This window comes from Serinus canaria, chromosome 5 (genome assembly GCF_022539315.1).
Source record: "Serinus canaria isolate serCan28SL12 chromosome 5, serCan2020, whole genome shotgun sequence".
Taxonomy (NCBI): domain Eukaryota; kingdom Metazoa; phylum Chordata; class Aves; order Passeriformes; family Fringillidae; genus Serinus; species Serinus canaria.
The window spans coordinates 53,776,500-53,804,139 of NC_066319.1; the positions used below are offsets into that span (position 1 = coordinate 53,776,500).

At 45.4% G+C, this 27,640-nt stretch overlaps 1 protein-coding gene and 1 long non-coding RNA gene across 3 annotated transcripts; one reads left to right on the forward strand and one right to left on the reverse strand.

Annotated features, from left to right (window-relative positions):
* Nucleotides 1-1,039: 1,039 nt before the first annotated feature.
* Nucleotides 1,040-16,753, reverse strand: LOC115485499 (uncharacterized). The gene is made up of 3 exons (XR_003946279.2): nt 16,636-16,753; nt 9,893-10,020; nt 1,040-4,704 (listed from the first exon to the last, which is right to left on the reverse strand). It is a non-coding gene; the product is annotated as an uncharacterized LOC115485499 (long non-coding RNA).
* A 435-nt stretch (nt 16,754-17,188) lies between these two features.
* On the forward strand, nt 17,189-25,986 carry ZBTB42 (zinc finger and BTB domain containing 42). 2 transcript variants are annotated; one of them, XM_030240660.2, is made up of 2 exons: nt 17,189-17,251; nt 18,614-25,986. In XM_030240660.2, the coding sequence occupies exon 2, from the start codon at nt 18,628-18,630 to the stop codon at nt 20,053-20,055; it is 1,428 nt and encodes a 475-aa protein (XP_030096520.1). In that variant the 5' UTR covers nt 17,189-17,251; nt 18,614-18,627; the 3' UTR covers nt 20,056-25,986. The 2 variants fall into 2 exon arrangements, with proteins under 2 accessions (XP_030096520.1, XP_050831465.1); XM_050975508.1 differs by lacking the exon at nt 17,189-17,251 and adding an exon at nt 17,820-17,897.
* The last annotated feature ends 1,654 nt before the right edge of the window (nt 25,987-27,640 follow it).

Consider the following 27,640-nt stretch of genomic DNA (forward strand, 5'->3'; position numbering starts at 1 on the left):
TACTGCCAAACCTTTACACACTGCCACTGACCAATGCAACTGGCAGCCAAAAGTGGTGCTAAATCCAGCAGCCTCCTCCGGAGGTGGTGCACGCTGTGCAGATGCAGAGCGTCCCTCCTCTCCATGGACCATCAGCCAGAGGCTCCCCAGCCTGGACCCAATATCCTGATCCTCATTCCCCCATGCTGATAGCAGTCAAGTGGGTCTTTCCTTTTCCTCGAGACTGTCTCTCCCTTCCCAAAAACATAACATTTTGGATACCCCAAAACCAAAAAATTAACCCTTTTTTAGGGTATTTAGCAATAAAAATCGGAGTAGCAGCAGCTCTGCTGCTCCTTCCAATACCTTGTGAATTATTATTCAGCACACCTTTTGATGTACCTTTGAAAGATTGTTATTTAGGGAAATCAGCCATCACCTGGATCAATACCCTGCATAACCCTCGGATTGCATCAGTGATCTCTGCCCATCACAGACTTCACCTCCCTCTTTTGGTTCTTCAGGGAGATCTTTGGTCTTTTCCAGGTTTTCTGTGTCAGTCCTCTGCTCATTTGCTATGATTGAATTGCAGTTAAATCCTTAAGGTATTTACAAATACCTTTTCTCTTCTTTTTTTTTTTTTTTTAATTGTCACTTTTAGCATGAGCTTTCATTTACGATTTTCTCAAAACTTCAGAACTAAAATTCTTTTTATGTGTGCATAATACTTTTCTCTGAACAATATTTCTGCATGCAATTAAAAACCCCTGATTCTGTACATTTTATAAATAAAGCCTCTAGACTTATATTTAGATTACAATGATCTCTTGGGCATGAACTGTCTTTCCAGTCTCTATTTATGAAGCACACAACACTACAGTAACAATAAAAGCAATGTCATCTGGTTGCATTCAGACAGCAAGGATCTATCATCAGCTATATCTGGATATCCTCCTTTCATCAGCAGCATGTGAAAAAAAACTTACATGAAAATTTCTCACTTGAAAAAAAAAATTAGATTTCCAACAAAGAGAAGTATTCTTGGGAAATTTCAGTTTTATTTGTTTTCTTGTTTTTACTGAGCACCTCAAACACTGCACAAAAAGTTCAGCGCAAACAAAACATAGGGATTTGGCATGTTAAGGTAAAAAAACATACTCTCTGGTTCCAGGCCAGAACTACCAACAACAGAGGATGTTTTTTAATTAAAAATCAAAATTTCCTCTAGCTATTCTTTTGTTTTTCAGTAAAAACTGCAGAACAACATTTTCTTGCCAACTCTAGCACAAATAACCTCTCTTCTGGTTTTGACAACTTCCTTGGGATTATGTTGCTCTATTTCAAGTTCCTCCTTGTTTTCTTTCCTCTACCTTAATGCCAGTGTTGGCACTGAAGCTTCCCTTAATGATGACATATGTTCCTCACTCATTCAGAATATGATCTAACTCTTTATATAGAGCATCTGTTTATTTATCTGTGGGACATGTGGCTAGAACATAAACTTGAATGAGCTGTGGGAAAGGCCAATTTTAAATATGAAAATAGACTAACATTGTTGTAGTTACAGACACTTGCAGCTCCCTAATTTGATTACTAGTCACAAAAAATGCTTAGACATTGTCATGATAATTACTATAAACATTATTATTTCCATTGGAAAAAAAATATTATCATAGCTGGACAAATAAACTGACCCAACTTAAAAATGAATGTCATTTCATTGTCTTTGAAGGCATAATTCAGTAGTGGTGCTTAATATTCTCAGCTGTCATCAACCATGCAGTAATTAGTTTCAGTTCTAATGAATATTTATTTATATGAACAAGGTATAAGAATTGCAAATATCATACATATTTGACCACAGTTTATGATGATGATATTGTAGGATTGCATGTATGTATTCGTTATTATTACATGAATATTTCATAGATCAGTGTGAAATGTAATTACACCCCAGTATGTTTGCTTAATGTCAGTGTCAACAGTTTGATCGAGATTAGCATAAGACCAAGTGATTTTCTCAAGTTTCTCATCTCTGGTAACAGGAACAAGATTTTGGGGATCATAAATAACAGTGAGGTGCTCAGGGTACTTTTCCACAGCTTGAATCAGTTGATAGAAAACTCCTCCTCAGCTCAAAGACAGACATAGGAGAAGGGGGGAAAAAAAACATGTTAAGTTTTCTTGAATGCTTAACCCTAGATGAATCAAAGAGACAGAGCAATCAGAGTTATGGAGTGTGCTGCAAAGATCTGCAGTCCATTTAAAGCCATTTCTCCATTGCTCTTGCTCAGTTCAGGAAGAGTCCTAAATACAAACAATCTTTGTATCCTGCTGTCAGGAAGAATAAGATATTGTTCCATCGCATGCTAACACCTAAACTCTCTATTACATCAGTTGCTTAAAAATTTCCCATTTGCCTGAAATGTTGGAAGTTCTCTGTAATCACAAATATCCCCTAAAAATGAAAGATCAGAGAGAAAATAAAGCACTGCTTTCTATTTTTGTCAGTGTTTACTTTGTTCCCTCGTTCACATGTCATGCACGAAACCATTTCAGTTTCCTCTGTTGAGACAGTTTCTCTTGCACTTTCAATGTCTTTCTCACAGAGCAAGACAGCAGAGAAAACATGTTTTAAAAATAGGAAAATGTGATTGTAAAACCACAAACTTGTGTTTTGTACAGAGAAGAGGTGAAGATGGTCAGAGAGCTACTGCACAGAAATCCCTTTAATCTAAGTTTTGAATTGACAAAGTCTTACTAAAGATGAAACTCTTCACTTCTATACTCATATCAGCCTTGGTATCAGAACCTGTGTACATTTGCATGTAGGAAATGATTTTTCAATATTATTCAGCTGCATAATTTCCCTTTTTTCTCTGGATTCCCCAGTTTGAGCATCTTTCATTTGCAGTACTCCTGACCCAAATTGCACATCCTTTCTGAAATACTTCTGCTGAGATCCTAAATCATGAAGATTTCTGTATTAACCCATTAGTGCTGCAATGCCACAGCAGCTCTGTGGGACTCAGCTCAAGTCCATTGCTGGCTTAGTGTGTTTGGGGGGCTTATAATGCTCTTGGAATGGAGTGCAGAGTGGGGAAAAAACCCTTCCCAAGGACAGGGTCACAGCCAACTTCTTTTTCTGATCCTCTGAGCTGTGAAGCATGTGGTGACATTTTCTACTGGTTGCTCCTGACAATCTCTGAACAATGTCTATGGGTTTGCTTAGGACTTGACATTTTCTTGCTCTCCCTGTGTATAAGGAAGAGCCCCATGTGTCTGCAAGGCGCATATTCTCACCAACAAAACCTGCAAGGGCTGCTCCCAGTCCCATTCCCCTGAGCATTATAGACCCAGGGAACACAAGGATGTCATGAGAGGTGGGTTACAGAGGCACAGGAAGGGCTTCTGAGGTTTAGGGTGTGGAGAAACCCCATGGTGGGAGTCATCTGATGGTTGGTAACCTCCTTTGAGGCTGTGAGTGGCGTGCTGTCTTTGAAGAACTGATGGATTTTTTGCTGCTTTTAGGAAATGATTTTGTATGGAATAGTTCTGGAAAAGGAGGCAGGATTTGTCTTTGCCCAAAGTCCTTCTAAGTCATGCTGGTTTATGATGTTGAGATGGTTCCCAGGTGTTTGGACTGAAACCACCAGCTAAGGTGACAGTAGGCACAGTTTGTCACAGCATAATGTTCATAGTGCCTGGCACAGGCTTTGTGACAAATTGAGGTATGGTGAGAGTGTGCCCAGACCCAGTGCCTCTGATATTTCTCTTTAAAGGGCCACCAGCTACTGAAGCCCTGAAGGATGGTTGGCAGAGAGGTGGCAAGAGCCACAGGCTTTCCAGGCACTCTGATTTTGGGAATGTGTAGTGCTCCATTTTCATCTCACGTGGGCTGTTTTTCTCAGGTTGATTTCAGCTCTTTGCTACCCTGACTCCACCAGCCATTCCCACAACTGCTGCACTGGTGTAATTTCAGCTGCTAAGCCCTTGGCTCTTCTTGGTTTTAATCTTCCTATCCATTTTCTTGTTTCAAATCACAAGGGTCTGTCCTCATGAAGAACAGTCCTTTCCTCTTTGTGCTACTGCTGGTTCTGCAGCTGAATCTTTCCTTGATGCTTCCCTGGTGCTTTGTGTCTAAGGCACAACACAGAGACATGCAATGCAATGTGCTCCCTCCTTATTAATATAGATTGATGTTGAAAGGAGTGCTGGATGTAAGATTTTAATCAAGAAACTGCAGCAACTTTATGAGCATTATATATCTCTCTTAATTTGGCCAGCAATGAAAATATGGTTGGCAGGAGGAAAAAAGAAAACTCCTTCCCTCTCTCTCACCAATGTACTTTCCAACATGGAAAAAAAAAGGATTTTGAATGAAGTGGCAATATGGATGCATTTGAAACTGCAAAATGTGATTCTTAATTGCTCGTGATTGTCTCTCCAACAACTGGTAGGTTAACCACGGCAGGCTGACAGCCTGCACTAACTGACAATCAATATTGTTGAAGCACAGAACCTTTGCCTGCAAGACACAAAAACATTTCATTTTCAAACACTACAGGACATCTGCTTCTGGAGAGAAAAAGTTGCTTCTTCTCGGCAATCTGCACCAACTTGTAACTTATTTTTTCTCCTTGCTCGGAGGAAACAAAAGTCTTCTTTATACCATATCCTTTCCAGTAATCTGGCAGCTATCCAGTGTGGGTTTAAACAGATGTTCTGGAAAAAAATATGGCATATACAAATGAGATGGAATCCAGCAATTCAGTCATGGATTATTACAGATATAAAATGTGAAGGGCTAAATTCTTCCCAGATTCACATTCTGTATAATATTTGGCACTAGATGTAAGAACAGCACACAAACAAATCATTAATACCCTCATTATAATAATTATTATATATTTAGCACAAAGACCCCAGGCTGGCTCAAACCCTACATGTTAAATACTGTACAGATGCATGTTCAGGCTGAGGAGTTTATTCAAATGGCTGCTTGCACCAAAGACTTAGATATGTAAGTAACTTTCCTTGTGCATGTTTACAGGATTAAGCCCCACATGTGATTATATTATTTGCAACAACAGGCATTTCTTACTTTCCACGCTGCAGCCTTTGAATAAATCACACAACTACGAACAATTTGATGTTAAAGGGAAAGAATTTGATTCTTGCTGCATCTAAGGCTACTAAGGGCTGCCACAGGGTTGAAAATTTAGTGGTATAAATTGTATGGACACACTCTTCATAAACATGTATTACACACAAGGCAATGAAACTGGCAAGTTTATCTTTTTAAGTGCTGAAATGCATCATACAGTCTCCTGATGTGAAGGGCAACCACCTAAGCCCTGAGCTCTGATCACACTCCTGAGATTACCTGTGAAAGCAACAGGGACAGAGAGTTTGTACCTCAGGACAGATGCTGGGTGGGACTGAGGGATGCTGGCAACTTTGGGAAAGGCACAAAGAAATTGCTTTCAGCTTTTACTGATATTGCAGAGCCAATATGGTCTGATGGACTGAATGTCTAAGAGCAAGTGCTCCACCCTTATGGCCTGTGGAGACCTCAGGGTTCTCATGCTTGTGGGGGAATCCTTGTCTCCCTTATTCAGTCTGAGCTCCTGGTGACTGGGACTGTGCCTAACATAACCTGCTTTTCTTTTTAACTTTTCCATTTCCAATTATTGAGTGATGAAGCCCTGTGCTTATGGTAATAAACTAAAAAAACAATTACCTTTCTGAGTATTCACAAAGGACACTTGATAACTTGATAAAAAAGTCTGTTTCCTATTATTGTTATTGCTGAACAAAATGAAATGAAAGATGTTGGGGTGATGCCAGGGGGACAAGTGGGAGGGATTCTCTTGTCCCCTTTTTCTGGCTGCTTTTTCTTTGCCATCTCTACCTTCTCATCATTTCATGAACTTCAAAAAAGTTTCAGGGAAATGAAAATAGAGCAAACTGTAGCTTTTCTACCCCCATACTTTTTGAAATGAGAGCTCACTTGATGGGTTGCAATGGAAGAATAATGAAAAAAATGTAAATGAGGAAAACAAAGAACTGGGCAGGTTATTTTTTTCTCCTGCAGACAGGGTGAAACACCAAACATCAGACCTTTGTGAAATCCAAAGATATCCATAAATCACCATCTAGAAAACATCCCAAACACAACTGTAAAAACCACTGTGTTTGAAACACCATGAAAGAAAAGCAAAAAGAAGACAGCAAAAAGAAAGAAAAACAACCTGAACTTTTCCTTGCAGGAGTGTAACAAGCCTGTTCCTCCCTTTCCCCACTGCTGCCTGTTGCTGTGAGAGCAATTGCAAGAGCAGCACTGCTTGAGGCTGGTGGCCTGTGCCAGGGGCAGATGTTCTGGCTCTTTGCCAGATGTTCTGGGAAAGCAGAGGTGCTGGCAGTGCCCAGCCAGCCCCCATGGCTGCACACAGCCTCCCCCACATGCACAACCCGCCCAGGATCCTTGTGTACTTGATGTCTCTGCAGAAATGCTGGTGAACAGCCACATGGAGATGGCTCCAGTGCACACTCTTGGGCAATTTTAATAAATTTAGCAACAGAAGAAGGAGCTGAATTGAACGTAAGGGCTGACTGCTGCAAACTGCCTGCTTCTGGTTACAAGCCCAAGAAATCGAGCGAAATAACATGCAAAGCTTAGCTTATCCCATCTAAGCCAGTGAGCAAGTCAGGCTTAGTGGGTTATTTGATGATATTTGATTCTCCTTCTCTATGAATAACATCTGCAAATATGCTGAGTCTCTTTGGAATTGGTTTTGGTTTAAAAGAATTTGTTATTTAGAGCATTTCAATCAGTCACTCCCTGCCTTGCTGCTTTGGCTGGTCACAGTGTCACGTCTGAGCCTTCCCATCCCCTGCCTCAAGATCATCGACCTCATAATAATCAGGTGTTTGTTATGGAAGCCTCCAAAGGCCATGGGAGAGAGCACTGATGCTATAAGCCCACTGCTGAGGGTTAGAAATAAAGATGATGCTAAAGCAGGGGAAAAAGACAAAATTAAATAGAGAAAAATATCTGATTTCTGAAACTCCACTAGCTATGTTTGGATGTCTCAGCAGCTGCCAGCTCAGTGCTAGGCCACTTCACATGTGCATCCTGCCTTGTGTCAGTGCACCCACATTGCTGCTGTGGCAAGGCCAGGGACACTGGCTGTGTTAAGCCCTCCAGACATCCCAAAAACTCCTTCCTGAACAGTGATGCCTGGTCTTTTTAGGAAGGAGCTCAGGCAGAACTGTTTGTCTTTTTCACCCCAGTCAAGTCACAGGTGGGTGATGCTAGAAAAATTAGTGGCCATCACACCTTGACTCCATCAGCTCCATCACACCTTACCTCCATCATCTCCATCACACCTTACCTCCATCATCTCCATCATGCATCTTGAGGGCTCCTGCAACTGCCACCCATAGCAGAGTGACAGGAAGCTTTCTTCTCTGTCTCAGGATAATAATGTACAAAGGCCATCCTGGGACAGAGCAGAGGAACATCAAGCCTAGTGTCTTCTCTCCAAAAAAGAACAGCAGTGATGTGGTCAGATGAATGTAGGAACAGGGTAAGCAATCAGTGATGCTACCCCAGAATATTCTTCATCATGTCAGCACTGTGTGGCTTTGTAAGCCCAATTCTGTGCATTGCATTTGACACCTTTTGATGAATTTATTAACCATGACATTTTCTCATGGTCCTCCAAACCCATGCAGTCTTGACACCCTGGAGGTGCTGCATCAAGGAGATGCACACCTTAACTACAATCCCATAGAGAATCACCTCCTTTAATTCATCCTCAACTCAATCTTGCTGAGTTTTCTGCCGTTCCTGGTTCTTATCCTGGAAGAAAGAGGGAAGGCCTGATCTCCCCATAATGATCTGACCCTGCAGTGTCCTGCCACCCCATCCTGAGTCACCTCTCACAGAGGCTGCATGAGCTGTCCCTCATCAACCAGCCTGAGACTACATGGCCATGTCCACTAGGCTGGACACGAAGTTTGGGATTGGGAATGATCTAGACACAAGCTCAAAGAGAGTCTCCTGACTGGTAAGGACTTAAGCCTCACCCAGGCAGTGTGGCTTAACTCATCAGGTGCCCACAAAGAGTGGAGGTACCCAAGTGCCATGCACAAGAGTCAGCAGCATGGCAGCAGATGGAGCAGACAGTACCCCAGCCTCTGAATGTGTTTAGACAGACAGCAGTGCTTTGCAACAACAATTTTTTAACAATTTGCCCACCCTTACCTCCTCTTTCTTTCCAGACTTTAAGGTAAGCAACCTTAAAATCAGCTCCAGAAGTGGGCAGGGACTAAAGAAGAAAGTCCCAGGAAATGCATCTGGGCAGGGAGAGGTGGGAGGGAGGCACATGCCCATACCCACCATCACCAGCCTGCCTGAAAAGAGAACTAATATAATTTGTGTGGGATTTTCCTCCCCCTCCCGCAGATCAAAAGGACAGCAGCAATGCAATCTGCTGTTTGTGTAGGAAATGTGTCAGAAGAAGGAAGGAGGGGATACACATGGGAACATCTGCTCTAAGAAGCCACTTGAAAATTAACCATTTAGGTCCTGATCCACGGAGCACCTGCCTAGAGTCAAGCCTCAGTGACACCAGAGTTGTGCATGTTCATGGCACCTAATGCAAAGTCCTGGAGGAGGATGAGGGTGATGAGCAGTTCTCCCTCAGACTGGGCTCACGTTGGCAGAGTGGAGCCTTTTCTGGAGCTGCTGGCAGGTACGTGCAGGCTCACTCTGATGGCTCTGCTGAAGACGTGGGAAGAGCCGTGGCTGGCCAGAGTTCTGCTTCTCCATTGAGGCACACCTGGACAAGTGCAAGGTTTGCTCCCTGAGTCACTGGTGCCAAGAGCAGGGCACTGGGGAGACAGGACTTTTTATCTCATTTGTCTGTCAGGCTTTAAGCACCAAACTTCTCCCTTCTACTGCTCTACTCATTGTTCTCTCCCTTTTTCTGCAACAGCTGGACCTGGCAGCCCACAGGAGAAGGAGAAAATTAAAGGTGGGAGTAGCACATCTGTCTGTGACTATTAGAAGTGCCCTGATCACTCACAGCCACCCCTTGTGACCTTTGCACAAAAACTTGTCACTGGAATAAAGTATTTGCTGACCTGGCCTTGTAACACCACCACACATAAAGATAAGTACAGTGGAGAAACAGAAAAGTGAAAAAAAAAAAAAAAAAAAAGGAAAAGGTCGAATACTTTCTTCCTTCTGTGTATAAAATTAAAAATTTCACATTGTCCCAGTGCAACGGGGTTGAGCACAAAAGGGAAAAAACAGCCCTGTGTTGTTCTAGGCCAGGTGCCAGAACAACTTGTGTGAGTTTGTGCTGGCAGCCGAGAGCTCCCGCCGAGGGTCTGCGGAGCCGGCACTCCGACCCTTCCTCCAGGCCACTGAGTCACCTTCCTGCCAGCCCCTGCCACCCTGAACACCCCAGGCACTTCGGCAGAGGTTGATTTTTTGTTGTTGTTTGGTCATTTGTGTGGTGTGTCCTGTAAGACGTGTCCCATGGATGTCATTTACTGTCCAGGATGGCATAGGAAAGACTGCCGCCTCTGTGAAAACATCAACCTTAACCCGGTTTTGGACACAGTCCAACAAATCCTTTACCCAGAGAAATACTTCTACACAAGTATTTAAGTCAACAGGAATCCTTGCATGAGTAAAGGATTGTGGGATTTAGCCTTTACCCATCTTATTTTTCCAGTAAACAAAATGCACTTTTTTTGCCATTTTTATCCTTTTACTGTTCCTTGGTGTTTGCTTATTTCCCCAGAGTTCTGTATGATTCCAAACATAATTTACCTTGCAATTCCTTTCTTTCTCATCTCTGCTCTATATAAATTTTGCTACTTTTGCCCACCTTACCTGTATATATGAATCAAATGGACAATCTGATCTCCAAATTAGGACAGAAGAATTGTTTGGGTTTCAGCTTCTTCATAAGAGCTGATCTTCTCAGTAGTGACTTCACATCAAATGCAGTGCTGGAAGAGCTGGGGAAATTGAAGTAAATCTCAATAACCAAATTTTAAAAAATTCCTCTTTAACTATATTTTTGTTAGAACTGATCTTAAAAGGACCTCTGCTTTCCTTTTCTGTCCCTGCCTTCTTAGGAGTCTGGTCTAAATTCATGTAGTCACAAATCCTCTCCCATATTCATCACTAAGATGCAGCAGAGAGCCTGAGAGTATCCTGATTACAAAGGTGTAGTTTGATTGTTGTTCTGGACTAGAGCTGGAGGCTATCCCTACTTCACTCAGCTGAAAGAAAGTACTTAGCCTTTTGGACTATGGAATTAAAGGCAGGCATGAACAGCAGCACATCACACCATGTACACTGCTGGCAACAAAACCTGGGGTTCTACAATCACCCCAGCCCAATGGACCCCCTAGGCACATCAATAAGTCTGGGTCATGAAGGTCAGACAAAAAAGGGAGGTGCAAAAACCACAGGGTTTTGGCCCACTGCTACTTCTGTAACTCCCCCAGTCCATTTAGTTTTACTTTTAGTTTAGCCCCTTCTTTGTCTTCTGCAAAGGAGCCTTTCATTGTCGTGCCAGCTTCTACAAAACCCCTTTTTGTCTACAGATGGTCACCAGCACCATTTCCACAGCAGTGCTCTGTTCATCCCACTGTGCTGTGACCAGGGGACATCCTACCAGTGACACCCGCAGGTCCCCAGCAGGTGAAGGGAACAACCTGGAATGGTGATCACCTGCTGGGGACCTGCAAAAGCATCAGGAGTATATCTTAACGAGCCGGTATTTTTTTCCCAAGGCTTTGAACATTTTCTGGCATCTCTACCATCCCACTTTATTTCCAAGAGCACACTACTGAAATCCCTCTCCTCCCTGGGTGCAGGTGGAGCTCAGGCTGGTCGCTGTGTTGCAAAAGGAACTTGGTAAGGTGATAGCCTGGATCTCAGACTGCAGCCTGAACTTCCTGATGCACTGAAGTCTGTTGCTTTGTTGTGAAGCCATGATGCAGGAGCAAACTGTTGAATACACGAGAACAGGCTCTAAAATCAAAACTCTTCCACAGGCAGGGGTCTACCTGCCTGTGGAAGAGTTCAAACTTACTCAGGTTTCAGGGAGTCTGTTCCCCCTCACTGCACCTTCACCTCAGTACTAAGAGCTCATCCTCCCACAGACCCAGTCGGGTGATCAGCCTCAGGTATCCAACTCTGCAGCCACCTTCTGAAGCTTAATGTTATTCACATCTTTCAGTGATTCATTAAAGCAGGACTTACACTGAAAGTCTAATTAAGACTGAAGTCCCATATTCATTTCCAGAGCAGTAAAAGGCAAGTTATGTAAACTCACAGCAAGTAATTCTTCTTTTACCAGAAGAGCAACATAAAAGCATAAAATGCATCCATAGGCAAAACAGTAAAAGAGGGGAGTGAAGGTTCTGGCAGACAATACATAAGAGAAGGAAGTCTAGAAAGACATTTTTATTTGCATTTCTTACATGACATTCTCTGGACTTCCCCTCCACCTGGAATACATCAGAGGGAAGTGGAGCAACCAGTGTGATGGCTACTGTACAGCCCTAAGACAAAAGCAGCTCATTTTGACTAGAAAAATGGTTTGTCTTGCTCTCCTCATGCCCAGCCTCCCATTTCTCTCTCCATACCTGGAGCTGGGCTGCTCTCAGAGGCACAGGTTTGGAATTCAGGCTCCCTAAGGAGTCAAGCAGGGACAGCCCACTGAGCCCAGCTTCTCTCTGCGCAGACCTCCCTAAGTCACCCCAAAATCCTTCCTATCCAGTGTCACCAAAATCTTCATCCCAGCTCCTCTGACTACATTGTGAGCAACATCAAGGCAAGGTTGAGGCACAGCAAAGAGCAGGACTTGCCTTTGCTGAAAGGGCCAGCACAAAAAGGATACAAGGGTGAGGGAAGAGGAAAACATCCTAGGAGGCCAAGGAAGAGGGTTAGAAGATGACACCACTGTGAGCACTCCAAGTTACAGAGGGTCTTGGAGGTAGGAACAGGCAGCGTGGTTTTGATTCAGTACCTAAAGAAAGGATAAAAGAATAGTAGAGGTGATGGCTGCAGCTGTGGGGATGTGTTTGGGAGGGCAGGAGTGCCTGTCACTGACTGACATTGTAGCAAGGACAGTCTGAACTGTGGAACAGGGATGTATGGGCAATGGAGAAAAGTGAGATGTTTGGGGTTTTCTTATTTTAACAGGCATCTGGGATACTTGCTTGTTTGCACTCAGGCTAGGTTGATTTGGAAACCCCATGGAAAAGCAAAATAGAAGCCTGATATTATGTACCCCACGTGTGAGAAAAGACAGAGTCTTTTATGCCCTGAGATTGCTGATTTATCTAATGAGGAACCCAACACTTGTTCCAAGAACACATTCTGCCAACCCCACAAGTCCCAGGAGAGGAATGGATCCTGCTTAAGAGACCTTTTGCAAATAGTGGGATAAATATGCCAGATCTCTGCCTTACAATGCTCAAGGCTGTAGTTGTGGCAACGCATTGATTTGTCTTGGGATGAAGTGTTTTCTGGGGGACTGCTGCAAAAGTTGTATGAGAACATCTTTACAATGAAAGTCCTTTGTTCAGGTTATATTTTTTGCTTAGCAAGTATTTTCATCCTGAGGTTTCCCAGTCCTAATCTAGCAAAACACTTCTGCAATATTAAGGTCTCTTCTGGGAGTTACCAAAATAAAGTGCATTGTTAACATGGTGCATTATTTGCTTACAAATAGAGCAACGCCAATTAAATTCTCTCCTTTAATAAGAAATTAGTAACTCTACACTGGACCCTTATTGAGGATACAGCAGCTTCTGTTTTAAAGACTTTTGTCTGGGTTTGATAAATTTTATGTCTGGTCCCAAAGCAGACACCAATTTTGTCTCTTACTGTGCACTGATATTTATGGTCTTTCACTGTCCTTTGTTATATATCCTGCTACAAACTTCTATACACCTGTTATTTTATAATGTGGGTTCTCAAGCACTGATAAATAAATAAAACAAATATTAAAAAGGAAGGAACCTGCTTAATTTTATTTGAATTTTAAAATTAATTTGGCAAAGGGAACCAAAGCAATGTTAAAATACAGTTGCTAGGGTGATGAACAAGAGTGAAAGAGGAAAAAAACTCTAAAAGAGGAGAGTGCCTTGTCAGTGCCATGCAAATTTCCTTCACCATTGCAAAGCAAGAAGCATGATCTCTTCACTGAAAAAGCAATGGCTTTATAAAGGCTGAAAAGGTACCTTCACTTACCATTTCTAGAAAAACAGAACACGGCAGACTGTAAAAAAACCCAAACAACCAGAAGCTAAGGGTTAGACAAGCTGAGTGAAACTATGGAAGAGGAATAACAAGAGTGAAAGCTGCCTCCCAGATGCTGACAGGGGAGCCAAGGTACAGGTGTGATGTTAAATGCCTGGCTGGCTTGGACAGGGATGTTGCAAGCTCTCACTGCAGAGCCAAATGTGACCTGTGCCAGTGGTACCTCTGCAGAGTCCTTTTGGATTTGAATGCCTGTTCCTAGATTGATGCGGCCTTATTGACAGCCACGTTATGGCAAATAGAACAATATGTATATATATTATACATGCAGCTTAGTGCCACCAGCCTCTCCATTTGCTAGGATGATTTGACAATGGCCCTGGCTGCTCCAATATATACTCACAAATACTGCAGCACATGCAGGGTCTCGTTATCAGGGAGAAATCAGCAGGACAGCCATAAAACAAATACGACTCACATAAGCACACTGCTGAGGAGACTGTCTGCAATATATGCTCTGATTAATGTCTGGAATGGCAGCAGTGCAAGTTAATGCTTTCTGGAGTCTTGGATGACATGCTTGAAAAGATCTTTGGGAAAGTCGTGCCCACTTTTATGACTTGACTGCAAACTGAGCAACCCCCCCAAATGCTGACCTTGGATTTGACTGCAGGGTAAGTGCTGGAGGAGATTGCTAATTGGGGAAGGCCCGTGGATGCCAAGGGCAGCTCCTTGTCTTACCACCAGCAGGTCTGCATCTTTTGGGGTTAAATTCCTCCCTGTTTCACAGCAGCAAAAGAAGCATTCGGTCCTTTTAATGCTCGCTGCTGTCTGCAAGGGATAAAACAGCCTTTGAAAAAGTTTGGAAGAACTTCTGCAAATAAACCTCACTATGACCAATGCACTTAAAATAGCTTCAATCCTGCAAGTATTAGACAGTCTCAGGCCCTGACTCTCCTTCTGAAATACAACTGGGCTATCACAAAGAAGATGTCCTATTAAAAATGGAAAAGAACATAAAAGCACTGAAATCATGTAGAAACAAACACAAAGAGGCTTCTGCCCAATGCGGTGAGAGAGAAAACGATTAAATCGCATGAAAAACCTGTTGCTACCACTTCTGCATCTGGCCAACAAAGAGGGCTAGAGAGGCCCCACTCAGTAAATACCTACTCTTGTTGGATCAAAGGGGTAAGAATGGAAGCGAGTCCTCAGGCTTTATGGACCTGATCCAGTTGGTTTTTCTACTAATTTCTGTGGGCTTTGGCTGGTGTCCAAGCAGCAAAAACAACCAGGAGCAGGGCTAGCCTTGCCTGGCAAGTGGAAGCCCTGCCAGCACCACTGATTTTTACTCTCTCTGCCCTAAAGCTGGGCTTTCTGCTCCACTCTGGAAAGCTCCATAGGCAGCAAAAGGCTTCTTGGAGCCCAGGAGAGTTTCAGCCAGACCCAGGAATGCACACAGCTGCACAAGGATGCTGAACATAGTCACTCCCAACAGCTTCCATCAGCCCCTGCTGTTTGGTGGCACAGTGGTTGTGATCTCCTCCGAGCACAGGCACCGGCCACAAAGCTCAGTATTGGCCAAGCAGCTCAGCCTGGCTCTGCTCCACTGAGGAAGGACTGAAAACAGAGCCTTCTCTGGGCTTGGTGGGAGGGGAGCCCTCAGCCTGAGAAGGGCTCAGGGGCCAGGGAAAGGAAAGCAGATCTCTCACGAGGGCTGTCAGAAACGCAGGAGCTCCCAGAATAAAGTTTCTGGGGCAGTTCTTCTTGTTGCCTTGCTTCCAGTAATGACTTTGTGCTTGTTTACATTAGCGAGTTGTACTACCAGTATTTTATACAGCCGTAGCTAAATCAGTACAACACCTGTATTGTACCCAGCGTTGCCTTGGTGTGAAGGTGAGTATAGTATGTCTGAGTCCTGAAAAAGCAAGCCAGCAACATGCCAAATGGATACTTAGAGGAAATGGGAATGCTGTTGTATTTTCTGACACTTCAAACCTGATAATGACCACAGACTTACTGTGAAATTGTAATTGGCTTCCTAAAAATGAGACACTGCTAGATTGTAGGCAATTACACCGAGCATTACAGAGCCCAAATAGGAATTAAGACCTTGGTTCTTTTTGTAATCTTGTTTTTTCCCAATTTATCTATTAAAGGGGAGAGGGTAATGTGAATTATTACTTACACAAAACAAGGTATTTCCGCCAAGAAGCCTAATTCATACAAGTACAAAATTCTGCCTAATATTTCCAATGTACAAAGACAACAAAACTCCACAAGTTAGCAAATTCACAGAGTAACTTCACGGAGATTGCACTTGCATTTTGGGGAAGAAATTGCTCCAGTTCTGGTGGAGCCTGTGCAGGCTGTGACTGCAGGATGACACTGTCTTTAAACAGACAGAGCTCCCCAGTCCTGTCTGCCATGGTGGACAAATAGATAAAGCTCTCAGCTTTACTGAATGGTGGCAGATTTAACCCCAGGACCTTTAACTCTTTTGCTGAAGCTGGGTACCTCCACATTCTGAGCTGGAGTTTTCCAATTTGAACCTTACAGCTGACAGTGTTACCAAATATTGCTACTCTGAGAAGGGCTTTGTGACAATGCAATCATTAATGCTCAAACACACCCAAATATCCTGGCACCCACTGCCAATGGAGATAAATAGTTGAGGTTTGTGGAAGAAAAGTGGTGTTGGTGATGCAGACCCCAACTCCTGTGACAAAGAGCCTTATATATCAGAGATCCAAATTAAATTAGATTAGATCCAAATTAAACCTGATGTTTTAAGGGACTAATGTTATCATTGTAGAAAAATGTGGGGAAAACGGATTAATAAAAGAAAAAAAAAGTTGCTATTTTGCAGATATTGCAATCTAGGCAAAGCAACCTAGAGGAAGGAAAGGGAAAGGAGTTTCCCTGCTGTACTTGTTGGAGACTAAAGCACAGTCTGGAGACTCCAGCTGGCACCACGGACGGCGTTTGCAGGGGGCTCTGAAGTGTCCCCGGTGCTCCGCTACCCCTCCACTCCCCCTCACCCACCAGCACTCTCACATTCATCCCTCAAAAACGTCAACATCCTCAACCCCCAGCCCCCTGCCTCCTCTCCGGGCACTGCTGCAGCCCGGAGGCTCCGGGACAAGCCAGAGCCACGACATCCCGGGCAGCTCCCCGCGGATTCGGAGCGGCACCAGGGCTCCGGCAGCCGCAGCTTCCCAGCGGGTTTCGGCCGCGTCTGCCGGGTCCGACCGGGCTGGGAACCCCGGCGGGAACCCCACGCCCCCTCCTCGCAGGGCGCTCACTTTTGATGCGATTACAGCTAATTAAAATTTAAAATTCAAATCAACTACCGAAAAGGTCATCTTGAGAAATCCGTCGGCATTTGGTATTTATCAGCTGGCGCGCAACTACAGACAAACCCGGGGTGTGTGTCTGTCTGTGTGTCGGGGGGGCAGCGCCGCGCCCCTCGCCCCAGCCCCGCGGCGGGGCCGGCTCCGCGCAGCTCCCGCGGCCGCGCTGCCCCGGCCCCGCGCTCCGCGGCACGTCGGGCTGCAGCGGGCGGGCGGGCGCGCCCTGTCCGCGGCGGCGCATCGGAGTTGGGAGCGGGACGGCGGCGCTGCCAATGCAGCGGCCGGGAGGGGAGGGCGGCAGCAGCAGCAGCAGCGGCGGCAGCAGCAGGAGGAGGAGGAGTAGGAGGAGGAGGCGGCCAGGGGGAGGGCGCAGCCGGCAGCGCGCACCGGCCGGCGGCGGCGGGGCTGGCCGGGGCGGCGGGGCCATTGTGTGCTCCAGACGGGGACACGGCCGCTCGCCACCGCACCCTCGCCCGCACCCGCTGCTCGCAGCAGCGAAAGTATCGCGAGAGCGGCCGGCGAACAACCTGCTCCGCCACAGCCCCGCGCCGCACCCGCGGAGCGCCCGCGCCGCCGCCGCGCACATGCGGACGCCGAGCGCCGCCGCCGCCCGCCGGTGAGTAACGAGGGGGGACCCGCGGAGCGGGGAAGCGCGAGGGGAACTCGCCGCCACGCCACACCCCGGCGGGGGAAAGTCCTCCCCGCAAAGTTGGGGAGCGCGGGTGTGAAAGGGGGAGATCCCAGAAGCGGCTCCGCGGTGCTTCCCCTTGCCGGCCCCCCCAGCGCTGCGCGGAGCCGGGCACCGGCGAAGGTCACAGCTGCGGGCTGCGGGGAGCAACTTTGCGGCGGGAGGTGGGGTCCGGGCTGGGGGCTGGTGGTGGCGAGAGTGTCGGAGAGGGGGGGGCGGGCTCGGGGCAAGTTTGTGGGATTTAATCGCGGGCTATAAATGGGGCTGCTGGAACTTTAAAAGGCAGCAAGCTGTGGTTGGCTGGTAGCGAGATTTGGAGTAACATATGGCATTAAAAGGCGCACAGCTGGAGGTAGCATTTCCATCGCAGTGAAGTCAGAGCAGCTGACTCTCCAGCTTGCGGTGTAATTAGCAAACCGAGCACTCCTCCTTCCCTCCCTCCTCCTCCCTCCCGCCTGCCTCTCTCTCTCTCCCCCTCCCTCCCTCCCGCCGCGCCTCGGTCGCACTCGCACCGCGCTCCCTCCTGCCCGCCCGGCTCCGCGCCCGCGGCCGGCCCCGCCGCGCCCCGCGGAAGGTAAGCGCCTGGCCGCGGTACGCAGCCGGCTGCAGCCTCCGTCCTGCCCTCCCGCCGGCCTTCCGCCGCTTATTTTCCTCCTTGCCTTTTAATAACTTCAAGGGAAACTTTTTTTTTTTCCTCCCCCCTTTATCCCCCCCGCCCTTTTCGCGTGCGGGGGCCGGGGCCTCTCGCCCCCCTCCCCGCAGAGCCGCCGCTCCCCCAGCGCCAGCCGCCGCTGTTTTGTTGTGATTCGGTGCATAACGACTGAGGATAAAGTTTAAATGTGCGTGTGTGTGTGTGTGTGCGTGCGTGACGCCGGGAATATGCCTTATTAAAAGATGCCCCAAGTTAGCGTTGCTGGGAAGACAGCCTGGGAGTTGATGCTTTTTTTCTTTTCGGGGGTGTGTGTGTGCTTTCTTCTGCATAATTTTATTAAAGTGCTTAGTGGGAGAAACAAAGGTTGGAGGGGCTGCTGCTTTACTAGCTTTTGTTTACTTACAATCAAGTTTTTCCTGTTCGGAGCAGGTGCGAAAGGATGAGAAACATGTTGTGTTGGTGGTTTTTTTTTTTCCTTCCCCCCCCCCCCTTAATAAAACTATTACAGACAATTAACAGTAAATGTTATCTCCAAGGCTGTTTCTTTGGCTTGGGTTACCAAAAAGCCGATCTGTTTGTTACAGCTGCTAGGAGGCTTTAGTTTACAGTAGCATTCAAGTTTTTCCTGTTTTGAACAGGTTATGAAGGAAGAATGGAGTTTCCAGACCATAGCCGCCAGTTGCTGCAGTGTCTGAGTCAGCAGCGTCACCAGGGCTTCCTGTGTGACTGTACTGTTTTAGTTGGAGAAGCTCAATTCAGAGCTCACAGAGCCGTTCTTGCCTCTTGCAGTATGTACTTCCATCTTTTCTACAGGGACCAGTTAGACAAAAGGGATATTGTGCATCTGAACAGTGACATTGTCACAGCCCCTGCCTTCAGCCTGCTGCTCGAATTCATGTACGAGGGAAAGCTGGAATTCAACAGTCTCCCAGTGGAAGATGTGCTGGCTGCGGCGAGCTACCTTCACATGTATGACATTGTGAAAGTCTGCAAGGGCAAGTTGAAAGATAAAGAATTATGTTCGGAAGAGAAGATTAATGATGAGGCGGCTAGTTTGGAGAAAGCGGAGCATTTTCTAGACGCCGGAGTGCCCCTGGTCCATGAGTTTGACCCAGGAAACAAACAAAAATTCAGCGTTGCAGAATATGAGAGAGCAGCAGGCAAAGAAAAGGTCAGCAGTCACCCCGCCTGGTCCTCTGATCACATAAGTGTCAGCTCTGTGCCGACAGAGGCAGAACCGTGCGCCGCAGCAGCTGGAAAAACAAAGGCTAATGTCAATAGTTCCACAGGACCTTTGTCCCAAAGGTCTGTTAACCATCCCCTGGCTTCGAGTGATGTGGACTGCGCGCTGGATTTGTCTTTCAAGCCCGTGCCGGGGAGAGATTCCTTACACCCCTCCTATGTCTTTGGACAGCTGGCTTCCGACAGCCAGCAGCAGGGTACCGAGCCACTTGTTAAAGATGAACAAGACTTGCTGTCAGATCAGGAGGACAGCGAAGCCAGGAGTCCAGAGAGTCAGCATTTTGGGAATTCAGCCAAAAGCCTAGTGACAGGGTTAGGACACATGTTCGCGGGGAATGGCAGCTCTCATGCCCGAGAGGAGGATATAGATCAAGAGCGAGACGAGAGCGAGGACGACATGGATTCGTCGGACATCTCCTCGGGCGTCCTGGTGCCTCCCGGGCATATCTGCATTTGTCCCCTCTGTAGCAAGGTGTTCCCGAGCCCGCACATCCTTCAGCTGCACCTGAGCTCTCACTTCCGTGACAAGGACGGCTCCCGGACCCGTCTGTCCCCCGACGGGTCGGTTCCCACTTGCACCCTCTGCGGAAAGACTTTTTCCTGCATGTACACGCTCAAGAGGCACGAGAGGACTCACTCGGGGGAGAAGCCCTACACCTGCGGCCAGTGCGGGAAGAGCTTCCAGTATTCCCACAACCTCAGCCGCCACGCGGTCGTGCACACCAGGGAGAAACCCCACGGGTGCAAGTGGTGCGAGAGACGCTTCACGCAGTCCGGGGATCTCTACAGACATATCCGCAAATTTCATTGTGGCCTTGTAAAGTCCTTGGTTGTTTGAGATGTGTGACTTCTGTTTTGTTTCCTTTAGTTTTGTTTTTTTTTTTTTTAAATATCTACAACCCCCCCCAACCCTTTTAAAACAAAACTGGGGGAAAAAAAAGGCAGCATCTGAATTTTAATTTTGTTTTTCTCCTCCCTTTATGCAGTGGTATACACTCCAGAGGCCTTTTAATGCAATCCTTCCACTTTTCCATCTCCCCCCTTCCCCTGCCACCCTGCCTAGCATGGTCCTTTAGGTCTTCTCTTGTGCACCCATGTTACATTATTAATGTGAAATGATCTTAAGTAATTCTGCAATGATTTAGCATCAGTTTTCACACTGGAAGTACTTGCTTTGTGGTCAGGGTTTTGTTCGTTTGGGTTTTCTTTTCCTTTTTTTTTTTTTAACCTTTTTTTTTTTTTTTTTGAAAAAAGATTATCAGCACATTCTGGAGAAAAATTTGGCTTCCATTAAGCTCCCCAAATGCCCTCTGTGTGTTGCAGAGAAACATCTGAAGAGATGAACTATGATTTAAATACATTTTGGTGTAGAGAAACCTGTCCACACATTACAGAGTGAGCAGATGTACTTTTATTTCATAGAGCTAGATGAGACATCGAATTGGCCTAAATTTTAAAGGGGTTGAGGATTCCTGGCCGCATCTTTGGTACTGGTCATTTTTTATTCTCTTTATTCCATTAATATCTGTCCTGCAGTTGGTCCTAAAATCTAAATGAGAAGTTTTTGCCTTGGGACTTGACTTAAATTTTCCCTTCCCACCCATCCTCCTCACTGGGCTGACCTGCTGAAAAGCTGCTTTTGAGCATAAAATGTGGATGGAAAAACACCTTCTGTTTGCAGTGTAGTCACTCCCAAAATGTTGAAGGATGCACGCTAGGACATACAAAAAGATTGTATAATATGTGAATATTTTCATTCCTATATCTACATCCAGAGGCTGATCCCATCACCCTTGGAGGGGACAGCAGCTACAGAGTGGCCAAATACCCCTCCTGATACCAGGTTTCTGGGATTTCCTAGTTTAAGGTAACTCATGCCTTGTGCATTAGGCGATGCCCTGCTGTCTTGCCCGAAAAAGTTTGCTGCCATGCTAAAACCAGCAGCATAAATTGATATTTTATTTTATTTTATTTTTATGAAGTTGGCAATTCCCTCTGAGCCAAATTGTGTGCAATTTCTGGTGTTCCCAAGAGGCAGCATGAAGATGAACCGCTGGAGGGAAAGCGTGGCCTGACTTCTTCCCCAAGTCCCACCTTTTCAGGGGAAGTTGTTGGGGGTAATGTTTTTGTTTTTTTTTAGTTTGCTTGTAAACTGAGGCTGCCTGTAACTATAGCCAGTTTTACTCCAGAGGATTCAGTTTCTTGCCTATTAGATCATCATTTGGTCTGTGCATGTTGGTGGATATCACTTTGTTCCCTTCCAGTCAAATTACCCATTCAAGGTACATGTACATGGGACTGAAATGTAATAGTAATAATAATAATAATATCTGAGGGGTGTGAATGTCCTTCTGCTGCATTAGCATTGCTTCACCAGCTTTCTTGACACTCCTGGAGTTGTTTGGTGAAACTTAAGCGTGTGTTTTGAAATGAATTTGAAGCACTGATTTAGATTATTTTTAAAAGTTGTGCTTAAAATACTGTATTGCATCTTATGAAGAAAAACCTTCCCAATGCCTTTCCCCCTCTGGTCCAAAAACTGAGCACTACCTACATAAATAATATGGGATTGAATTTTTTTTTTTTTAAATAAGTACTTCCTCTTTAAGGAAAATCAGGATATACTTGTTACAGCCTCTTATTATTCATCTCTTAAACTATGAATGTACATGTAATGTGAAATTTTGCTTTTATTTATAGTTTTGGGGTTTGTTTTCAGTTTAATTTCTCAACTGTAAAATATTTTTGCTGAACCTGTTACATATGAAAGTTGTGGGAGAGTACTGTATCTTGAACATAAGTGGCTTTGGTACTGTGGTCTTATTCTACTTAATCAATTTTTTCCTTTTTTTTTTCCTTTTTTATTTTTGCTGTGATTGGAAATAGCACTGAACAAAATCTAGTAAAATTAAGTTATTTTTCTTTCTACTAAAATTAAGTTATTTTTTTCTCCTGAAGATACTTGATATAGTATTTATTAGATTTTTTTGTTTTGTTTTTGAAGTGGAATTATTACTGTTAATCTATTTCAAAACTAGTTAATTTACACTTTAAATTTTATAACAATGGGTTTTGCATGTTGAGCAACATGTAAAGAGTTTAATGTAGAGTCAGCATTACTGAAGCTGGTAATCTTAATTTTGCATTCTTGTGACACTTTTGTTTGCATTTCAGTCTTCAATTACTGTTTGTTTTTATTTTTTTTTAGAAGATCATAAAATAGGATGTGCCATAAGAACATCATTAGCGTATGGAGCAGGGAAAAGTTGAAACAAGTTTTTGTCTGATCTTAGTATAGAAATAATTCATTAAACTGATGCTATGAGCATGCTCTGTGCTGCAGTGAATATGGGGCAAAAGTTGTTTTTGTTTTGTTTTTTTTTAAAGAAGAAAAAAAAAAAGACTGTCTCATCCTTGACTACATCATGAACACACTGTTCTCACAGTCCGGTATTTGTGTTCCCACTCCTCTTAGCTTGAATTTCTAAAGTAAAGAAATGTTTGCACTTATTTTTGTTCTTAAGGTGACTTTTTTTTGGCTATTTCTCTGTGTGTCTCTTATTTTAAGTTGCAATAGCTCGGAGCATGTTTTCAAAATGGTTCATGGCTCTACGGAGAAGTACTAAAACATGGCACACTTAACGCTTGTCTCTTCATAAACGATTTCTCTGTGGGGCAGTTGCTGTCTCCATAGGGAACAGTCCTGCTCTGCATTTTAAACACTGGATTTGTCTTCTACTACAAACAAATACTGTGAAGTTAATGTAAAAAAAAAAAAATCATTGATATTTTTAATTGTTTTTAATCTTGGTGCAGTTCAGATTAAATATGTATATTTAAAGACACTAATTTTTGTGGGAGAGTTTTATAGTATACAGTATGTAGAAAAGCTATTGGAATGGAATATATTTTATAAAAATGTTCTATCACTGTTTTATAGTGAACTATTTTTCCCTCAGTGTTAGTGTAATACTGTTAGTCTAGGTATGACAATCACAGGAAGAGTGATTCAGGCTACTGTTAGCGCTTAGTTTTGCGTGGAGTTCTGTTTGCAACTGTATTGGTATGTGCTGTACAATGTGACAATCGTGACTAGGATTGTTGTCTTTATAAATTTACATGAAATAAAACGTGCTAGAATTGTAAGCTTTGAGCTTCCTCCCCCCTTTAGCAGAAGGGGTGTGGTGTTTGCCATTTTTTATGATGTATTAATAATGATTACTTTAATTGCAAGTACTTTATAATTTGCCACTTTAAAAAAATTTATTGCAATATACTCTAATAATGTCTTTCTTTTTCAGGGCCATCTGGAATTTTAGGCATGTAAGGAGCTGCCGTGTCTCAGTCAGAGCCTGACTGAACATTTCCTTAGTGACTGGGCTGGACCTAACCCAGCACCACTTCTGCATTTTGACCAGGGTTTTTGGGGCTGTTTTGGGGCTCAGTGCTGTCTGGATGCCCCGGGGGAGCTGTAGGCCAGCCCTGTCCCAGGTGATGCTGGTGGTGGCCAGGTGACAAACCTGTGAGACCAGGGGTGACGTGGTGTGTGAGGACAGCCCAGCACCCTCAGGCTGACCCAGCACAGTGCTGGCTAACTGGCATGAGAGCGTTCCCTTGAGTGCAGAATCTCTCCCAGCCGTGGGGAGCTGAGCTCTGACCCACTCCTAACACCTGCCTCAATCTTTGGGCTGAGTTTAGCAGGAGCTGGGACTGGGAGAGGGAAGGCACGAGCTATCTGTACTGGCTGCTGCTCAGGGGAGGTTTGCACCTGCACCATGAATGCTGTGTCTTGTGTTTCTTAATTATTTGGAAGCAAAAGATCCTGGCAGAGTGGGACTGCCTCAGAGTGGTGCTGGTTAAAGGATGAGCAGGTTATAGTTAATGTTACTGTGGAGGCACAGCTATCACTCCCCTCCTGCTACCACAGAGCGGTTTCTTTGCAATCATCTCAAAATAGGTGGGTATTTCTTGCCTTCAAGCATGTGTCCTTCCTTAGAGATCCTGTGCCTGAATCCCCATCTGTGGGGAGGGCTGAAAACTGCTGAAGATGCGTGGTGATCTGCTGCAATGTGGTGAAGTGTTAAAAACTATAAATATATATATATTTTTTTTTTTAGTTTGGGGGGTTTTTTTTCTAATTTCTACCACTGAGAGTTAGGTGTCCCTGCAGCTGCTTATTTGTGGCACTCTGTTTCCAGTCTTTTCTGCTGTTGTGGATTCAAAGGTGTTTTATATTGCCCTTGCCCCCCCAAAAATTAAATAAATTTGCCCAAATCTGAGTGTGGTGCTGGGGAAGGGGGAGGCAAAAGGCTTTTCTTTGAGAGAGAGGTTGCTCAGAAAGAAGCAAGCTTGAAGCTAAACCTGGGAGGTGGATGGCTTGCAAACAGGCTATAAATAACCATGAGTAGATTGAGGAGAGCAGCCCACATCTCCTCTGGCATGGGCATGCTGTGCCCATTTTCTTTGTTGATAGCAATTGCTAATGTGAATTCTGGCACTCCAAATCCCGATGCCTGTTGTTCTGATAACATAATTAAATCTTAGGAATGTGAAATATAAAAAGCTTTGAGAAGAAACCAGGCCACTAAGTGGATACTGGGAAGGGGGTGTGTGCAGGCTGTGGATGTACCAAATAAGCAATGGGGTTGCTCTGGGCAGGATTCCCTGCCTGCCAGCTCTTGGCCACATTGGGAGTGATCCTACGACCTACAGGAAAGGGGGTGACCCCCAGGAGCATCTGCTGTCCTAATCCCGTGCTGCAAGGGCTGTCATCTTCCAGGATTACAGCTCGTGATGGGCTCCTTAGGTTGGCAGGGGTCAGCTGTGCCCATGCCAGCAGCTGGGCCTCGTGCTGCCCTTGCAAAGCCTGGTTCTCCTTGGGATGTGTGCTGGGAAATGGTTTTGTTTATTTTTAGATTTTGTTTTGAAGTCTTAAGTGCCTTCTGGAAGTGTTCTGGTAGGCACAGAGGTGGCTGTGGCTATCTGGGTGCATCTGGCCGTGTGTCACCAAATGCTGCTGTGCAGCTGAAGACCACAGAGAAGTGGCTTTTTCCTGGCTTAGGTGGTGGGGTTTGGGTTTGGACCAAGTGCCTCCAAAGCATGAGGAGAGTTCATGCTGACCCATAACAGTGTCCCTGGCGCTGTTGGATTCTACATTGTGGGGAAGCACTGTGAGGATGGATCTTATTCATTGCTTAAATTAAATTCTTGCATTAATTTAATGAGGGAGGTCCCCCACGAGAAGGAGTTGTGGTAGAGGGATCTTTGTGTTATTGCCCAGCTGCTTGGCAGTACTGTCATCTTCCAGTTTCTGCTGTGCTCGAGGTCAGCTCGTGCCACCCTGAGCCTCGCTTGCCCACGAGTCTTTCTGCACTGTTGTGCTGAGCAAGGTGAACAGCAGAACATGAACAGCAGCTGTTTTCTGAGGGAATCAATGGCAGGTGTGACCCAGCAAAAACAGCCTATGTAGGACAAAGCTGGGCTTAAGTGACATGGAGTCAAGCCTACGGTGCAGTTGGTGTGTGAAAACGCCTTGTCCTGGGAGGAGGAGGAGGAATCGTGAGCGGAGCTGCGACCGACTGCCTGGAGAGCACGTTATCTCAAGTGACTGGCTGTGTTGTGCCAGGGACACCCAGCTGGAAGTGCTGCAGGTTGTGCAGCCATGTCTCCTGACAATCAGACCAAGGGATCCCACGTTCTTACTTTTCAGAGGTGCTTTCCAAGCAGGCGCCCTCTGTGTATTTGTTCTAGCCCTCTGCTCTTCCTGAGATGCTCTTTTCATCCCCATAAAAAAAAAAAATTAAAATAAAAAATTGCTGTTTAACAGGAGGAGAGTGAGCAAACACATTGGTTATTGTTACCTGTTTCCTGTTTGTTGTTCTTTTTTGTACAGCTGCTTGCTTCTGTGCACAGCTGGCTCCCCTGCCCTTTCAAAATGATTTGTTGCAGAAAACTGAAGTATTTGCCAACCTGGCTCTAAAAAACCCTTCAAACAACAAAAACCCACCAACGTCTCCTAAATTCTTCTTAATGTTCTTTGGCCTCTAACACATCAGTCTCCTCTGTACCCTACCCCAGCTAGAGGAGCTTGGTTCAGGCATGGATGGAGGCTGATGCTCCCACCAGCAAAGCAACCTGGGCCTGGCAGTGCTGCCAGCATTTCCCAGTGGCAAAGAGTGGGCTCTGGCATCCCAGTGGGTTTTGAAGGCTTTTCCTCTGGGGGGTTTTAAACAATGTATGTTGTAGATGTCAGGATAGAATTTCTAGGAAATTGACGTTCTCAGTCTTAATAACACAGGAATTTGGGAAAACAGAAGTTCAAATGCCGACCTTATCCACAGGTTACTTATCCCTGGGGATAACTCAGCCCACACACTAGGTACTCTCTGTTCCCCAACCTTCTTTATCTCTCTCTCTCTCTTCTGTGCTATCCAGGTGGTGTTACGAACCATCTGCTGCAGTGATTCAGCAGAATCCATTTAGCGCTTTCCCAGAGAGGCCGGCATCTGCCAGGCAAGGGGGAGACCGTGGGGAAGCCCGGCACATCTGCCACCGTGTCTGCGAGCAGGGCCGGGGTCAGCCCCAGCCCCCGCGGGGCGCTGCGAGAGCCCCGCCGGCTTCACCCTGCTCCTCGGGGCTCGTCTGGCTCGGCCCGGCTGGTTAATTATCAAATGGCCGATTTGGCTTTGGGAGGGAAGAACTTCCCTTGCACTTTGTGATGTTCTGCGGTGTCTGGCTGGCGCTTGGCAGGCGCTGGACTTCCTGGCTGGCACAGGATGGGAAGGAGACGGTGCCATTTTTGTTCCCAAGGTCGTGCTGAGAGTGCTTGGACTGAAAAGCACCAGAGTATAAAGCTCTCCAAGGTGGGGGCAGTAAGGGGATGAGTTCTCCTGTGGGGCCATAAAGCTCCAAGCCAGCAGGATTTTGCAGAAGAAATGCTGTGCGGGACAGGAGGGGAACAGAAAGGGTGATGCCAGTTCTGCCTTGGGTATCAAAAATTCCTTGGGGTATGAATTTGCCTTGGGGTAATTTTCCTTGCCTTTTGCCTTCTCTTTGAGTGTGAGAATCACTCAAATTTTACCCTGGGATGGGGGGAGATGATCTTTCAGATAACATGAAGAATTTCATTAGCAGTGCTGACTTTCCAACCTATTGGTAAGAGTCAAGAAACGCTTGGCAGGGACTGCCAGCAAATACTGAGTCAGTATAAAAAGTAACTACCTGGCAACGTGTTTTCAGTGCCTGTGTGCATTTGAGCCTCTGGCAGGAAACATAATAGGTCTTGTGTTCAAAAATCCATCACATCTGTGCAATAGGTTGTGGCAATGAGCACTGAAAGAAGGACCAGGAACATTAAATTTCTCAGGTACTGGAAGATGTTTTTAGCTCATGGAAGACCAGTGACATTTGGAGAAGCAGAAGCT